The following is a 16616-nucleotide window of genomic DNA, read 5'->3' as shown; positions in this document are numbered from 1 at the left end:
TTTCATTAAAAAAAAAGATTTTGAATGCCTACAGAAGTCACATATTTTAATACTAATTCCTGTTGTCACACTCATTTTAATTGTTTCTTTTAGATTTTACTTTCTTGATTTACCATTTTGTTTCCAGACATGATCACAACTCTGCATAATGAAATCCATGTCTTTCTTCATAATTCACCTGACAGCATTACACCTGACTTTCAATTATTCTTTTACAATCAATTGTAATTGATTGTAAAGCCCATTTTTGACTGAATCTTCTTTAAGTGAATCAAATACCTTATAAATTAAAATCACACTAGATGTATAATGTTTTTCCTTAAATGGGTTACTTACAGGTGTAGTTACAGGTGACTTTTCATTGCTTGGAGAATCCACTGTACAGAAAGAAAGAAAAAAGAAAAGATCACAATGTGAGCAGCTTCTTACCATATTCTCTTTCATCCCTTCAGTGGAGTGTGGTTCCTATGTCAGCTTCAAAGCAATTTTTTTTGTTGTAAGCCAGAAGCATTAGAAAATCATAATAAAGCACACCCTTGAAGCAGTTTGTACCCATCACCAAAAAGGTTATAACCAGTATGATATGATTGTTCACATTAATTAGCACCAGATACTAGACTACAGGAAGCAAAATATATTCCAATTAATGCTTGTTTTTAATGCGCCTTGCATTCTGACTTGATTGACAGTTCCCTGATTGTCTGACTTGGAAAAGTATCATACATAGTGAGGCCAGATGTCATTCAAGAAGTAAAAAGAGTGACACAGTTAACAAGAGAACCATTACCAGTTCCTGGTAATTGTTTCTAATTTTTTGTTTAAAAAAAGAGAAGGAGACAATAAAAAAAGAGGTGAATATTATTATTTCTTTAGATTTTCAAAATCAAAGTAAAATTCTGTGAACTTCCTCCCAATTTTAGTATAATTGGCACTTATATGAAAGAACTAGTTCTTTGCTAACTGTGTGCCAGAAACAAGCATTTTTTTTCCTGAAATCAGAAATGAAGAAAAATACCAGATATTATTGGTTGCTCGCAACATGGATTTTTTGCACAAAAGAAATATAGCTATCCAGTATGCATTTTACCTGACTGGGAGAAAAACTGGGAACGTCGCCAAGAGTTTTGAACTCTAAGCGGAACACTGGCAGTGCCAGGCGACTCTAGATCAGACAGTAGAACAGAACAAACAGAAAATCATGAAAACAAGGGTAAGAGTTGAACAGAACCATGCTTCCAAGTCTCAAGTCCAGGTTTGGCTGCACAAGAATTATAGTGAGAGAATCTAAAGTATAAAATATTTCAATAAAAAAAATTCAAAACCCAAAGACATGGACAAAAGTCAATAGAAATGAGACAGTTTATGCCACTGTCTGTCTTCTTTGGTGTTAGGTGAAATTTTATAGCCTCATACTTAATGGTGATATTCTTAAAATGTTGAATCTCAAAATAATATGATATACTATGAAAGAGCAAAATGCGCAGTTCACATTGCTTTTAAAGAACACTAGGAAAGTATTAAAGACAGCAGAGATGAGTTCAATTATTATTTGATACACTTTATAAAGGTTATGTATGGAAGTCTGTGGCAGGAGTTATATATGTCTGTAACAAAAGATGTGTATATGTCTATCTGTAATGTGATGGCATCAAGCAGACACAGCAGCTCATTTGCATCCTTAAACTAGCGCTGTGCTCATCTGTCATCATTCTCAATGCAAATAAAGACATCAGTTTTTAAAATGTGCACATATTTCCTGAAACGCCAATTTGAGAAATCTTTCTACTGCTGGGAGACAGTTTAGAAAAGGAAATATGTCATCTTTAAATGTGTTTTATGAATGTTTTCAGAGTAAAGACTCTCTGCATGTATGTACCTTTAAGAGGAGTCTGTGGAACATCAGTAGGGCCTACCAGCAGATCTGGAGTGGCCTGTAGGATCAGTCTGTAAGTAGGTGGCTTTATGGAAATGGAGGAGGTAGCACTGTCTCAATGAGAGGAAGTACTAGGTATGGTTCCAGGATTTTGGATCCTAACTATAGCTTCTTTGGACTTGAGTGAGACCACAGACTAGTCACTTCAACATGCACTGACTTTATATCTGGCAAAGCCCTAAACTTTCCCTGTCTCCCTCAATTAAAGACAAATCATGTCTAATACAGTTACATTTTTTAGAGGCCTTTTGCCTCTTGAAAGATAGGAATTTACACGCTCCAAACAAGTATTACTGTTATTTTTATATCTATCGGCCATGTTTTCAGTGCATGATTTAAACACATACTTAAAGTTAGTGGTTTTCAGAGAGTGATCCCTGGATCTGCAGCATTAGTATCCCTTTGGGAGCTTTTTAGTAATGCAAATACTGTGTCCCCCCTTCCCCCCAGTGAGACATTGCAGGAGTGGGGCCCAGTGATTTGCGTTTTAACCCATCTTGCAGGCAACCCTGGCATATACTCATGTTTGAAAATTACTGCTTAAAGCCCTATCTCCACAATATAGACACCCTTATTTTTAAAAAAGCACTTACGAATAGTTTATTTCTGCCTGGCACCTTGCTCTGTACTCCTATGCCTACTGCTACTATTCTGCAACTATTAGATTATAATATTAGTGCTTATTCTAAGCCAGGTATTAAGCTAAACACTTTTTTGGTTTACCTCATTTAATTCTTCCAATACCCCTAGGAAGTTGGTACTATTATTATTTCCAGTTTACAGATGACGATTAGTGATTAGGGAGAACTTGGTGGGTAAGGTTGCATAGGTTAAGAACTAAATGAGTATGAATCAAACCCAGGTGTTCGGTCTCCAGAGCTTGCACCTGTAATTACAGCTTCCATGAACCAGACAAGAGTATAGAACAGGCGTATGCCAAATATAATTCTATCCTAAAGAATGTTTTTGAAATGCTCTACTGCTACTAAATTTTATTTTTTAATCATTCAATTTAGGTAAAGATAAGTAAAGTCTCTTATTCAACTGCACATTTTATAATTGAAATGTCTTATAACAGGTAATGAGATATAAAAAATGTAAGATAATAAAACCAATTAATATGGTTTAAAATACCTATTTCCTCTCTACATTACTTATCTGCACAATTACAAAGTGCTAGAAATAGGGCAGAATTAAAATCTTCTAAATATGGCCAATTGCTGACCCAGTTATGAGACTTTATTTTTGTCAATTCCTTTCAGGACAGTAGGGCTGACAAACGTAAAACAAATGTTTTGAAGATAGCATTGAACTTGTTTCCAGATTAAGAAATTAGTGATCATCCATGCATGCACCAATTAATTCCCTCCCAGGTACTCCGTTATACAGAAAGAGCCCAACATCTCTGTCAGCCAGAAGCCAACTCAGGATCCAGCCCAAATAGCTGCCCATCCTTGAAAAGAAAAGTAAACATAAATTCCCAGTCACAATGACCCTGTACCATCCTCTCTTTGTCTGTGGACTGATAAATCTATAAAATGTACCAGGGAAAGTACATTAAAAACAAAAAACAAGAAACTTTGTGGTTCTTCCATCCCGAACTTAAGCTGTTTTCACACCTAGAAAGAGAACAATCATACCAGTAAAGCCCAGTGGTCTGTGTGATTTTTTTAAATTTAATTTTTTTTCAATTACAGTTGACATTCGTTATACTAGTTTCAGGTGTACAGAATAGTGGTTAGACATTTATATAACTTACAAACTGATCCCTCCGATAAGTCTAATACCTAGCTTGCACCATACAGTTATTACAATATTATTGACTATATTCCCTATGCTGTACTTTACATTCCCTTGACTATTTTATAACTGCCAATCTGTATTTCTTAATCCCTCCACCTTTTTCACTTAGCCCTCCAACCTCCCTTCCATCTGGCAATTATCAGTTTGTCCTCTATCTATGAATCTATTTCTGTTCTGTTTGTTCCTTTCTTTTTTAGATTCCATCTACAAGTGAAATTATATGGTATTTGTCTTTCTCTGTCTGACTTATCTCACTTAGCATTATACTCTCTAGGTCCGTCCATGTTGTAGTAAATGGTAAGATTTCATTCTTTTTTATGGCCAAGTAATATTCTATTTTAGCAATGGAATATTACAATATTAGGTATGGTTCCCAAAAGTTCCCAAAGGGATGCTAAAGCTGCAGATCCAGGGACCAAGCTCTGAAAACCACTGACTTCAAGTTTGTGTTTACATTGTGCACTGAAGACATGGCCGATAAGACATAAAAATAACAATAATACTTGTTTAGAGTGTATGGCTTTTTATCTAGTTATCTATTGATCGCCACTTGAGTTGCTTCCGTATCATGGCTATTGTAAGTAGCACTGCAATGAACATATTTTGGATTTCTTTGGATAAATATCCAGAAGTAGAATTGCTGGCTCATAAGGTAGTTCTATTTTTAATTTTTTGAGGCATCTCCATACTGTTTTAAACAGTGGCTGCACCAATTTACAATCTCACCAACAGCGCACAAAGGCGCCCTTTTCTCTACAACCTCATCAACACTTGTTCGTTTGGTCTGTGTGTGTTTTGAAGAATCAGTAGTCCCTATAGATCCTGAACTCTCCCACTTCACATGCCCTAGGTTCTTTCCTGGTGGTTGTGGGTGGCTGGTTTCTCACTAGGATAAAGGGATTCGAGTTGGGCTCTTAAAGAGTCAAGGGGCAATTCACAACCTATACGTGGCCTGAAAGGTACCTGGGAGTTTGCAGTGGTCAGCGCCACTTTAAAGATCTTCAGAGGCCTAAATTCCCATATTTTCAGAGGCCATCTCTCGCCACATTACATAAAACATGTTAAAATGTTCCAAATATATGAAACATGTTAAAATATATTCTCAGCATATAAATGTTTGTAGTATAGCTATAAAGAATTTTTGAAAGATTAAAGTTTTTGGTTAAGAGTAACACATTTAATCTATGATCGTGAATTTCTCAGTAATCATTGTGTACACATGGGAATTATTATGGAGTAAGAAAATGTGACTTTCTTCCAAAATCATTGTCAAATTAAATGGATATTGTATAAAGTTAGGTAATTAACAATTAATGAAGTTGACATAATATTAAGGTTATACATATTTTATTGAAGTTATTGATTTTTTATTTTGCAAATTTTTTTCTACATTTTGGAGCCAATAAAATTATTTTAAGATATCAAACACTTGTATAGGCTCTATGGTGCCTACAGTGCCTGGCTGATGAAATGGCTCTGGATAGGCCAAATAGAGAACGCGGCCCCAGATTTCCATTCTGAAATTATTAATTCAGCCATCATGGATTCTGGCAAACACCATGGCCAAAGGAACATCAACATAAATGCAGTAATCTTCCTTTAAATAGGGAATATTTTACTTTAGATGGGCCCAGTAGAACATGTAGAACAAAAATAAACATTTCCTTCTCTTTACCTTGAGAATTGAGATTTGGCAAATGTAACTGGTTGGTTTCAGGCATTTTGTCCAGAAATGGAAACATCAGGGTTGCTTCTGGTTCTGGAGATTTTGGCTTTACCACCTGGGTCATGAGCAACAGACAGAAACATGAGTTTATATAAGTTATAAGTTCCTCATGTCAAACTCATATAAACTTCTATGTGAGTATAAATTTATATAAACATAAACAAACATAAGTATTGTCCATTAATAAATGCATAGGCAAAATAAAATTAAAGAATCCATGGCTATTACATGTCAATAAGCCTAAACATTTAACTCTTAAATGGACATTCTGGTCGCTTCTCCTAGCCCCTTTTGTGCTTTTCTAAATTAATGAGGCCAATTTTTCAGAGAAATCAAATGAGAGCATGCAAATTTAATGACCATTTTTCTCCAAATCCAAAAAATAATATTCCGTCTTTGGGATTATACACCACTCTGTCTCATTTTCTTATTGCTCAGTCCCATTTTCTCTTCCTGGTACTTCATAATACTGAATTTGTAATCTCAGGATGTGAGATGTTCTACCTAAGATAAACTAAAAATCTTACTATGTAAGTGCTAAATACTAAAATAATATTACCTCTTAATGGGCATTATCCTTGAGAAGCAACTCAATGCCCCAACAAATTTATGCAAAGTACGCTAAAGACAATATGCTTTGGCTGTTAACAAAAAAGCATCATTACAAATAGCCATTATCAAACAACACAATAGCAATGAGGCCCTTAGAGGATTTTTGAGGCATGTGAGATCATTTGTCTATATGGTAAATACTTCTAAAATTACAGGCTTTAAAACTTCTTATATTAGCTTTGTAAAAATAGATTTTTCTTATTACTGCTATTTAATTTTGTTTCTCCCCAATCTGAATGGCCTTTGCTAGAATTACCCTCTTTCCGATTTGTTGCTTCTAATCAACTGCTGAAAGACTAGATTACCAAACTAACTATTTTATCTAAAATAAAAGTTAGTAGACTTTGAGCAAAGATCTAAATGAAGAGCACAGCTGTATCAGTTATTGTCCTTCCAGCTGCTTACAGGATTTCCTCTGATTCACTCTGGCTGTTGGCTGTGTTCTCAACAGATTAATTTGATAACCAATAAGGCAAGCGTGGCTATAGAGCACTCGTTTCATTATAAGCTGATCTATGATTTGGTCCTCAGGCTGATTTAATGTCTAAAATTTCTTCTTGGTAGGACTTTATTTTTCCGTATGAGTAATATATTCAACCCTAATGGAATCCTGAAGAAAATAGTTAATCACTTCATTCTGCGTTACAGAGGTCAACCAGATGTCCAACTGAACTTCAGTGTTAAACATGCAAAAAAGGTAAGGCCTAGACTTATCAAAGTTAACAACCCTCAAATCTTAATCTAATTTCCTTCATAGCAGAGTCTAATAAAAACATATTTCTGATAATGCCCAGTTGTAAATGAAACAGTTAATAGCAGAAATGCTCAAAATGACAACTGTGTAAAAAGGTCAGTCTGTGTACATGAGCACTTTGTTTTAAAAAGGTAAGACTCTCAAGTGAAGTCAGAAAATAAAATCTTTTGCAACCACTGTAATCACCTTTCTCCCTTTTTCTAACAGCTAACTGTACAGCAGGGAAAGGAAAAAGGGAGACATTCACATGATGTGAGAAAAGCACTGGGTTCAAAGACCATTATTGCATTTGCTAATCAATCAGCAGAAATTCTTAACCTGGAGTCTACAGAACATTATCGAGGGGGTATATATAGTTAGTACGCCTTGATACCAAGGAAAACTTAAGAATTCTGTGTATTTTATGCTTTAAATAATATTATTCTGAGAATAACGTTTACAAGATGGCTAAACATGTTGTGTATGCAGGTGCGTGCAAGCATGCATGCATGCATCCACACACATGAACACACAATATTAAGAACCCCTGAAAACTCTTTTTTCCACAGAAGGGTAGATATGATACTGGTGGTCCAAAGATGGATCACAGATAATGTTACACAGATGAAGTATGCAGATGAATACTTTTTAGTTATGATATTCATTTTACTTGATTTAAAAAAATTCTAGCAATGAAATAGAGTTTTCCTTTCAATTTAGATTTAAGTGGAACAAAAAGTCAATTTGGAAGAATAAAAAATAATGGTTGCAAGTGTAATGTGGATAAGGCAAAAACTGCAAAGACAGGACATTCTGCCTGCCCCCAAATATTTTTCCTACAGTTTAGTTCCTACTTTCAAACTTTCAGACCATTCTTTAATTCTCTATGTATAAAAATGGGGAATAGCTAGAGTCTGAAATTTCCAAAAAGCATCAAGGCAATAGGCATTTTTGAGGCTTTACCAAGGACACAGCACTCTCAGCTCCTTAAAGCCAGGGCTGTGTCTTGTTCACTGTTGAATATCCAGTGTCTAGTACAGTGCCTGGCATGTAGTAGGTGCCCAGTCAATACTGATTGACTACATTATGGAGGAGCCAGAAGTAGAAGTGGTAATTTTTTTACTCGAAAGTCAAATCCAATTTAGGGTTAATTTTTAAAGTTAAAATATCACCATATGTGGTATGCCAGTATGCCAATCGGTGGTATCTCTATCTTGGTGGCCAATCACTAGAATTATCTGGGGAGCTGCTGCCTTGATCTTGGAATTCCCAGTCTCCATAACTGTGAGAAATAAATTTCTGTTGTTTGTAAGCTACCCAGTCTATGGTATTCTGTTACAGCAGTCCAAATGGACTAATACTTACATCTTTCTATCTGTAAATTATTTCCAGTGAACATGTAGTATATTATTATTTTAAAAAAAAACATATCAAAGATAAGAAAAAAGAGTAGGAGAGAAAATAAATCTTCATTATGAACAAGTGCCACAGTAGCAGCCAGCTGCAATACGAAGCCACACTAATTTTGGATTTAACTGCTTTAATCCACTATGTACTTCACCTTTTGTGACAGCACCAACTCCACCTTTCCGCTCATTTCATTTTCTGGTTTCTTCTGGTTTTCTTCTTCTGGCACATCGCTCTTCAGCTTGGGACTGGAGGAAAACTCCACAAAGGCCACAGTTGGGCTGGATCGAGTCACAGTTGTTGTAAAATGCTGTGGCTCTGAAAAAAAGTTACATTCAGAAACATAAAGAAGAAGAAGACCATATAAAAGCACATTTAAGCCATGAAGTACATTGAGTCCATATCCTGTTCTGCGCAATAAGAAGTTGGGTTACCACGTGATGAGAAGTATAAATGAGCTTAAGGTACCATAATTCTCTAGGATCTTCCATAATATTATACAAAGAAATCAAGCAACATAGAACACATTAAAGAACCCCACTATAAAAAACTCAAGTTCTTAATAAGAGTCAGAGTTCACATATAAACAACACTACATGAAACAAAATGTTGACAAGAAATATTATGATAGGTGGTTTGGATGGGAGAACATCCTACAGATAATTTCCACCCAAATGACTGACTCTTCTTTTTGTATTTCAATACTCCTTTTTAACATCATATTTTCAGAACTGGAATGTGTTAAGGATTGTGAGGTATTTATAATGCAATGAAAATAAAGTGTTTTCTGATATATAAAGAAGAATTAGGTAAACTTTAGAGTGGGTGAAAAAGTTAACACCTGAGGGGGCATATCAAAATGAGGTGCAATCTAGTTTGAAAAAGCATATGCTTAAGTTTTTTGTAATGACATTGAATATCTTTTGAAATGCCATTTAAAAATAATTTGGTATGAGAAGAGGGTGAGAGGTTTTTATCAAAAGAAAAAATGTGTTAAAAATATTGAGAAACATTACTTTAGGGAACAGGGGATCTCTATTCATACTCACTGTCCATATTTGTGGCATTACTTTATTCTTTCAAACTTCACCAGCTTCATCATTTCAGTGTCTATTTTTATGATATATTTTTGTCTTATCTATTGCTGTTATAGTGTCTTAAAATATGACCCTTATTTTTTAGCATTATTTATTTGTGGAAATATAATCTTCTCTAAGATAATGGAAATAAACTTTCAAAAATCCGAAAACAAGGTAGCAAAAAATCATGGGTGCTTGTTTTTACAGAAAGATAAATCATAGTGTCAGAACTTCCCCAGTAAGCCTCTAGGTGGCAGCACAACCACACCTGTTACAGAGCTTAACTATTATTGCTCAGCAGGAGATGATGCTTATTTCCATTATATCTTAACAGTTATCATGATTTACCTTAAAATTAGACTATTATAAAACAAACCTGATGAGGCAAGTTCTGTATTCCCTTTTTCTGGCTTTTCACCACCATTCTCATCTTCTTGACCGTTTGGTTCAGTTTCTTCAATTGTTGCCTGAAAAAAAAGATTTTTCCCCCCTTGAAAAAATTATCCCTTTGAAAGTTCTAAAGAGTAAAGAATTTCTTTCTTCCTTTCTTTCTTTTTTCTTTTTTCAAATAGGCTAACAGGGTGAGTTGCTTATATGAATTCATTCTTTTCTATTTCTTAGGCAGCTTTATGGTGAAGGGCTGGATTTGCTGGAAGGAGACATTCTGTGAAGAACAGAGGTGCTGAAGTAGCATTACATCATGAGGGCAGGCACACATGCATCCACTGCCTAACTCCCCAACTCCTCTGACTACCTCAGAGGTACATCCCCACTTTTCCCTTCCTTCCACCACCAAATTTTCAAAATCATAGTTACCACCCACTTGCTCTTGAATGCCTTTAAAATTGGTTTAGGGTCATATTGCCAAGTGGAATAGAAATTTTCTTTAAGGTTACAATTTATCTCTCAGTAGCTTATCTTCAGCATAAAGGCCTGTGGTTCTTAGCATTGTGAAATTTACTTTTTTAAAAATAATTTTTAAAAATTTTCTATTACAGTTGACATACAATATCATATTGGTTTAAGTTATACAACATAGCGATTAGACATTTCTATAACCTACAAAGTGATCACATTGATTAGTCTAGTACGTATCTCACACCATATACAGTTATTACAATATTATTGACTATATTCCTTATGCTATACTTTATGGCCTCATGACTATTTTGTAACTACCAATTTGTATTTCTTAATTCCTTCCTCTTTTTCACCCATCCCCACCCTCCAGTCTGGCAATCATCAAAATGTTCTCTGTATCTATGAGTTTGTTTCTGCTGTTTATTTTTATGGTTTGTTCTTAAGATTCCATATATAAATGAAATCATATGGCATTTGTCTTTCTTGGTCTGACTTACTCCACTCAGCATAATACCCTCTAGGTCCATGCATGTTATTGCAGATGGCAGGATTTCACTCTTTTTGATGTCTGAGTAACATTCCACTGTATATTTGTACCATTTCTTCTTTATCCATTCATCCACCGATGAACACTCAGATTGCCTCCATATCTTGGCTATTGTAAATAATGCTGCAATAAATATATGGGTGCACATGTCCCTTCAGAGTAGTGTTTTGGATTTCTTCAGATAAATACCCAAAAGTGGGATTATTAGGTCCTTTTTTGTCTTGTTACAGCTTTTTTTGTGAAGTCTATTTTGTCTGGTATAACTATTGCTACTTTTTTTTTTCATTTCCATTTTCATGAACTGTCTTTTTCCATCCCTCTACTTTCAGTCTCTGTGTGTCTTGGGATCTGAAGTGAGTCTCTTATAGACAGCATATGTAAGGGTGTTGCTTTCTTATCGATTCAGTCACCCTATCTTTGGACCGGAACATTTAATTCAATTACATTTAAAGTAATTGTTGATATGTAATTATTGCCATCTCATTATTCATATTTTTTTTCTTTTTTTTTTCTTCTTAAAGAAGTTCCTCTAATACCACTTGTAATAATGGTTTGGAGTTGATGAACTCCGTTAGCCTTTTCTTGTCTGGGATGCTCTTTATCTGGCCTTTGATTCTAAATGATAGCTTTGCTGGGTACAGTAATCTTAGTTGTAGGCCCTTGGTTTTCATCATGTTGATTATTTCATGCCAATCCCTTCTGGCCTGAAAAGTTTCTGTTGAGAAATCAGCTGACAGTCTTATGGGAGCTCCCTTGTTGGTAACTACCTACTTTTCTCTTGCTGCTTTTTTTAAGAAAAAAATCTTTCCTGGCTTTATTGACATTTAATAGACTATTAGTTGTTCATATTTACACCATACGATTCAGTGAGTTTTCTCAATTATAGTTGGCATACAATAATATACAGTTTCAGTTGTACAACTTATTAATCAGAGATCCACATAACTTGCAAAGTGGTCACCCCACTAAATCTAGTACCCTTCTTCCCCTTACATATTTATTACATTAACCATCTTCCCCATGCTACACTCTATATCTCTATGTCTATTCTGAAACTATCCATTTGCATCTCTTAATCCCTTTGCATTTTTCTCCCACCTCCAAACCCCTCCCATCCAGTAGCCCTCAAAATATTCTCTGTATCTATGAGTTTATTACTGTTTTTGTTATTGTGGTTTATTTGTTCTTTAGATTCCACATGGACATGGAATAATGTGAAATCTTCCTTTCTCTATCTGACCTATTTCATCAGTGCAATGCTCTCCAGGTCCATCAAGGCAATAACTTTCTTCATCCCCTTCCTTTTAGTGTGTGTGTGTCTTTTAATCTGAAGTGAATCTCTTATTGGCAGCATATATAGGGGTCTTGTTTTCTTATCCATTCAGTCACTCTATCTTTTGGTTGGAGCACCTAATTCTTTTCCATTTGAAGTACTTATTGATAGGAATGCAGTTATTACCATTTTGTATGTATGTTTTTGATACATGTCTTTTCTTCTTAAAGAAGTCCCTCCAACATTTCCTGTAATACTGGCTTGGTGGTGATGAACTCCTTTAGCTTATTTTTCTCTGGGAACCCCTTTACCTGTCCTTCGACTCTAAATGATATCTTTGCTGGATAAAGTATTCTTGATTATAGATCCTGGGTTTTCATCACATTGAATATTTTGTGCCAAGCCCTTCTGTCCTGCATGGTTTGAGAAATCAGCTGCCAGTCTTATGGGTGCTCCCTTGTAGGTAACTAACTGCTTTTCTCTTGCTGCTTTTAAGAATCTCTCTTTGTATTTAACCTTTGGCATTTTGATTATGATGTGTCTTGGTGTGAACTTCCTTGGGTTCCTCTTTCTTGAGATTCTCTGAGCTTCCTGGAGTTGTATGTCTACTTCCTTCACCAGATTAGGGAAGTTTTCCATCATTATTTCTTCAAATAGCTCTTCAGTCTTGTTTTCCTTCAGGTACTCCTATGACATATATATTTTTACATTTAATAGTGTCTCATAGGCTCCTTATTATAGTCTTGGCTTCTTTTTTCTCGTCATTCTGGTCGAGTGTCCCCAGTTTCCCCATCCTCTATATTGGTGGTTCAATCCTCTTCTTTATCCACTCTGTTTTTCCATCTAATATACTTCTCATTTCAGATAATGTGTTCTTCATTTCTGAATGGTTCCCTTTTATAATTTCCATTTCCATTTTAATGTTTTTTATCTCTCTGTTAAAGTTCTCACTGAGTTCATCTACACATCACCTAAGTTCATTGAGCATCCTTATAACCAGTGTTTTCCACTCTGCATCTGTTAGATTGCTTGACTCCATTATTCCTGGATCTCTGTTCTGTTCTCTCATATGGTTTCTGCTTCTTTGTCTTTCCATTTTGGCTGCTTTTCTGTGTCTGTTTCTATGTACTAGGCAAAACTCTTAAGTCTCCCAGTCTTATTAGCATGGGAAACTTAGTTGGTGTCCAGTGGCACAGTCCTGAGAGGGGCTCCACTGCAGGTCAAGTTTATCCCCAGCCTGTGCCTCTTCGGGGCCACCTGTTAAGATTCAGCAAGCAATATACAGATGCTGTGCTTATAGCTGCCTCAAGAAACCACACCAGAAACCGAGGCCAGCTGCCACCAGTGTAGGTCTTGGCTCTGTTCAGCAAGGAGCACCTGACTCACTGAGGATACGTCTGGATGTGACTTGGGAGGAGCCATGAATTGGGAGAGGTGGAGTTTCAGGGACTCCTCTGGGCAGAATGACCTCTGTTATCCAGGTCAATGACGTCTCCGCTATGGCGGTGCTGCGGTCTGCACACTGGGAGGGAGAAGGCTTAACAGAGGAACAATGGATTCCACCAGCACTTCTGTTGGGAGAGACCCTAACCTCTGGCCCTCACTCCGACAACTCAGTGTCCCCTATAAGTCCCTGGTGTCCTCCGCCCAGCTGAACAAGTGCTGGTGCTCAGAGGAGCAGGTCTGACACTGTGAAGGTCAGTTTGCGGACACGGACACCGTCCCACTCAGCTGCTCATACCTGGCAGCCTCACATCCTCGCCCCGTCCTACCTTCTCCTATTGCAGGGTGATTTCTTAGTTCTCTTCCTAGTTTATGGCTTATTCATCCAGATCCCAGGTGATTTTCCTTGATGTCTGCTCCTTTTTTTTCTGTCACAAATTTGATTTGGTTGCCAGAGGGATGAACAGAGCCTCTATCATCTATGCCATTTTTTTTTCTCCTCTTTTCTCTTGCTGCTTTTAAGATCTTTTGTCTTTAACTTTTGGAATTTTAATTTTGATGTGTCTTGGTGTGGACCTCTTTGGGCTTATCTTGTTTGGAACTCCCTGTGCTTCCTGGGTTTGTATGTCTATTTCCTTCGCCAGGTCAGGGAAGTTTTCTGTCATTATTTCTTCAAATAGGTTTCGATTCCTTGCTCTCTCTCTTCTTTCTGGTACCCCTGTGATGCAAATGTTGTTATATTTAATATTGTCCCAGAGGCCCTTGAAACTATCCTTATTTTTACTTGATTCTTTTTTCTTTTTGTTGTTCTTATTGGGTGTTTTCAGGTACCTTATCTTCCAAATCTTTGATTCTATCCTCTGCTTCATCCAATCTCTTTTTGATCCCCCCTAATGTATTCTTTATTTGTTATTCTTCATTTCTGACTGGTTCTTTTTTTGTGTTTTTTATCTCTTGTTAAAGTTCTCACTGAGATCATTAAGCACGTTTATAACCAGTGTTTTGAAATCTGTATCTGGTAGATTGCTCGTCTATATTTTGTTTAGTTTTTTTTTTCTGGAGCATTGTTCTGTTCTTTTGTTTGGGACATGTTTCTTTGCCTCCCCATTTTGGCTGCTTCCCTGTGTTTATTTTTATGTTATTAGGTAGAGCTGTTATGTCTTGGTCTTAGGAGAGTAGCTTTATGTAGTAGGTGTCTAATGGGGCCCAGTAGTACACTCTTCTTGGTCACCTGAGCCAGTGCTGCAGGTGTATCTTTTGTATCGATTGTGTGTACCCTCCGGCTGTGGATGAGCCTTGGTTGCTGTTGACACATCAATGGGAGGAACTGATCCTCAGGCTGATTAGATGTAAGTACTGTCTGTGACTACAGTGGTGGAGCTGTTGTGCAGGGGCTGACCCTGCGAAGAAGGGTTCACTTTAGAAGGGCTCTGGTGCCAGCCTAGTCTGCCTTTTGGTTATGTTACCTGCAGAAGTGGCCGGGTGGTGTTCTGAAGTAGGCCGAAGCAGGCCAGCGGGTGTGCTGGCCCCAGGGCTTCCTGAGAGGGACCCTGCTAAAGGCCAAGTTCAGCCACTGCCTGTGCCCTGGTCAGGGCCACCTGGCATGAGCCACCAAGCAATCTGCAGATGGCTATCAACCTAGTTGGGATTGGAAGTTCCTGGGAGAGGCCTATCCGTGAACTGTGGCCAGCTGCTACCAATGTCAGGCTTGAGGCTGCTCAGCAAGAGATATGGGAAATGCCAAAGCCAGATACTGCTTGTTTGGATATTGTGAACCTTTGAGAGAGTTTAGAAAAGTTCGCAAATGGGCCAAGACAGGCCATGTGTATGGAAAAGCCACTAGAAGTGGCTTTGGTGGGCCTGTAAGTTGGGTGGGGCAGGGTCTCTGGGAATCACCAGGGCAGGGCAAATGGTGTTAGCCAGGTTGATGGAGACTCAGACATGGCAGCCATTTACATGCTGGGAGCAGGGAGGGCTCAACAAAGAGACAATGGATTCTACCAGCACTTCTGTCTGGGAGAAAGCTGCCCCTCCAGCTCTCACCCTGAAGCCAAACAATTTGGTTCTTCCTTGTATATCCTCAGTGCCTTTTAAGCTGCTTCCCCAGTGCTGGAGCTCAGAGCAAGGAAGTCTGTATGTCCATATGTGAGCCCTTTAATTGGAACACCTGGCATTCCAGCACCCTCCGTGTCACTCAGCCACAATCTCTGCTAGTGTTCACAGAGTTATGGGGACTTCTCTCTCCAGCATTGGAACCCTGGGCTGGGGAGCCTGGTATGGGGCTGGGAGCCCTTGCTCCTCAGGTGGACCATTGTAGTCAATATATCCCTTCTGATTTTTAACCATCACACAAGGGTGTTGGCCTGCTGGTCCACGTTCCCTCCCCTCCTACCAGTCTCTATGTGGCTTCTTTTGTATATCTTAAGTTATAGGACTTCCGTATAGCTAGTCTTCCGGTGATTCTCAATGATGGTTGTTCTGTAGTTTAGTTGTGCTTTTGGTGTGGTTGTGGGAGGATGCGAGCACAGCATTTACTTACTCCCATCTTGACCAGAATGTGCAATTTATTCTTGCCATTCTCTTCCTTCCTGGATTTTAACAACTCTGTTACCCAAGTTCTCATTCCACCTTCCTCTTCTTTTAATGGTTCTTATTGCTTTCTTTTCACAAAAAATATGGGTCATTCCTTAAAACTTCAACCATTTTCCTCCACCTGTGCTGAATTGCCCTCAAATGTAACAATTATTCCTATAGGTTTGCCAGTGTGGTCTCTATCCATTTATGACTTGTATTTTCATCTCTAACCCTAAGAGTTCATCAAAGCTTCAATTCAGCTGAGCTGACCATTACTGTCATGGTAAATGGCTCAACATGCTAAAAGTTACCTTTAGACAAGCCCCTCCTCCAAATCCAATACTTTCTGTTTATGGCATTAGTTTTCCCCATCACATAAATTAACTCTGAAGTATTTTTTGACTCATACCTCATAAGTATCCATCTATTTCCAGGTCCTGCCAATGTTCTAACACAATAGTTTTCATGTCTATCTTCCCTTTTCTTTCTACAGCTAGGGCCAAGTTTCACCTTTATTCCCTTGTTCTTCAACTAACCGGTCTCTCTGATTTGAATCTTGCTCTCTAGTCTCCTTGGCACATCACCATGATGTTCATCTCTCTCAGTAGTACTTCAGTTTATCACT

At 37.5% G+C, this 16616-nt stretch overlaps 1 protein-coding gene across 29 annotated transcripts in view; it reads right to left on the bottom strand.

The window, feature by feature from the left end:
- LOC120588007 (LIM and calponin homology domains-containing protein 1) overlaps nucleotides 1–16616 on the bottom strand; it is a 94906-nt gene that overhangs the window by 24075 nt on the left and 54215 nt on the right. For all 29 annotated transcript variants that reach the window (XM_039845077.1, XM_039845089.1, XM_039845092.1 and 26 more), the window contains 4 exons: nucleotides 9670–9760; nucleotides 8369–8532; nucleotides 5412–5517; nucleotides 337–377 (listed from right to left, as the gene is read on the bottom strand). In XM_039845077.1, coding sequence (XP_039701011.1) covers nucleotides 337–377; nucleotides 5412–5517; nucleotides 8369–8532; nucleotides 9670–9760 — 402 coding nt within the window. The remainder of the gene's footprint in view (nucleotides 1–336; nucleotides 378–5411; nucleotides 5518–8368; nucleotides 8533–9669; nucleotides 9761–16616) is intronic.

Source organism: Pteropus medius, unplaced genomic scaffold (assembly GCF_902729225.1).
Source record: "Pteropus medius unplaced genomic scaffold, Ma_sr-lr_union100, whole genome shotgun sequence".
NCBI lineage: Eukaryota > Metazoa > Chordata > Mammalia > Chiroptera > Pteropodidae > Pteropus > Pteropus medius.
Note: the sequence above shows the minus strand (reverse complement) of the source record. Positions and strands in the feature narration are given on the sequence as shown.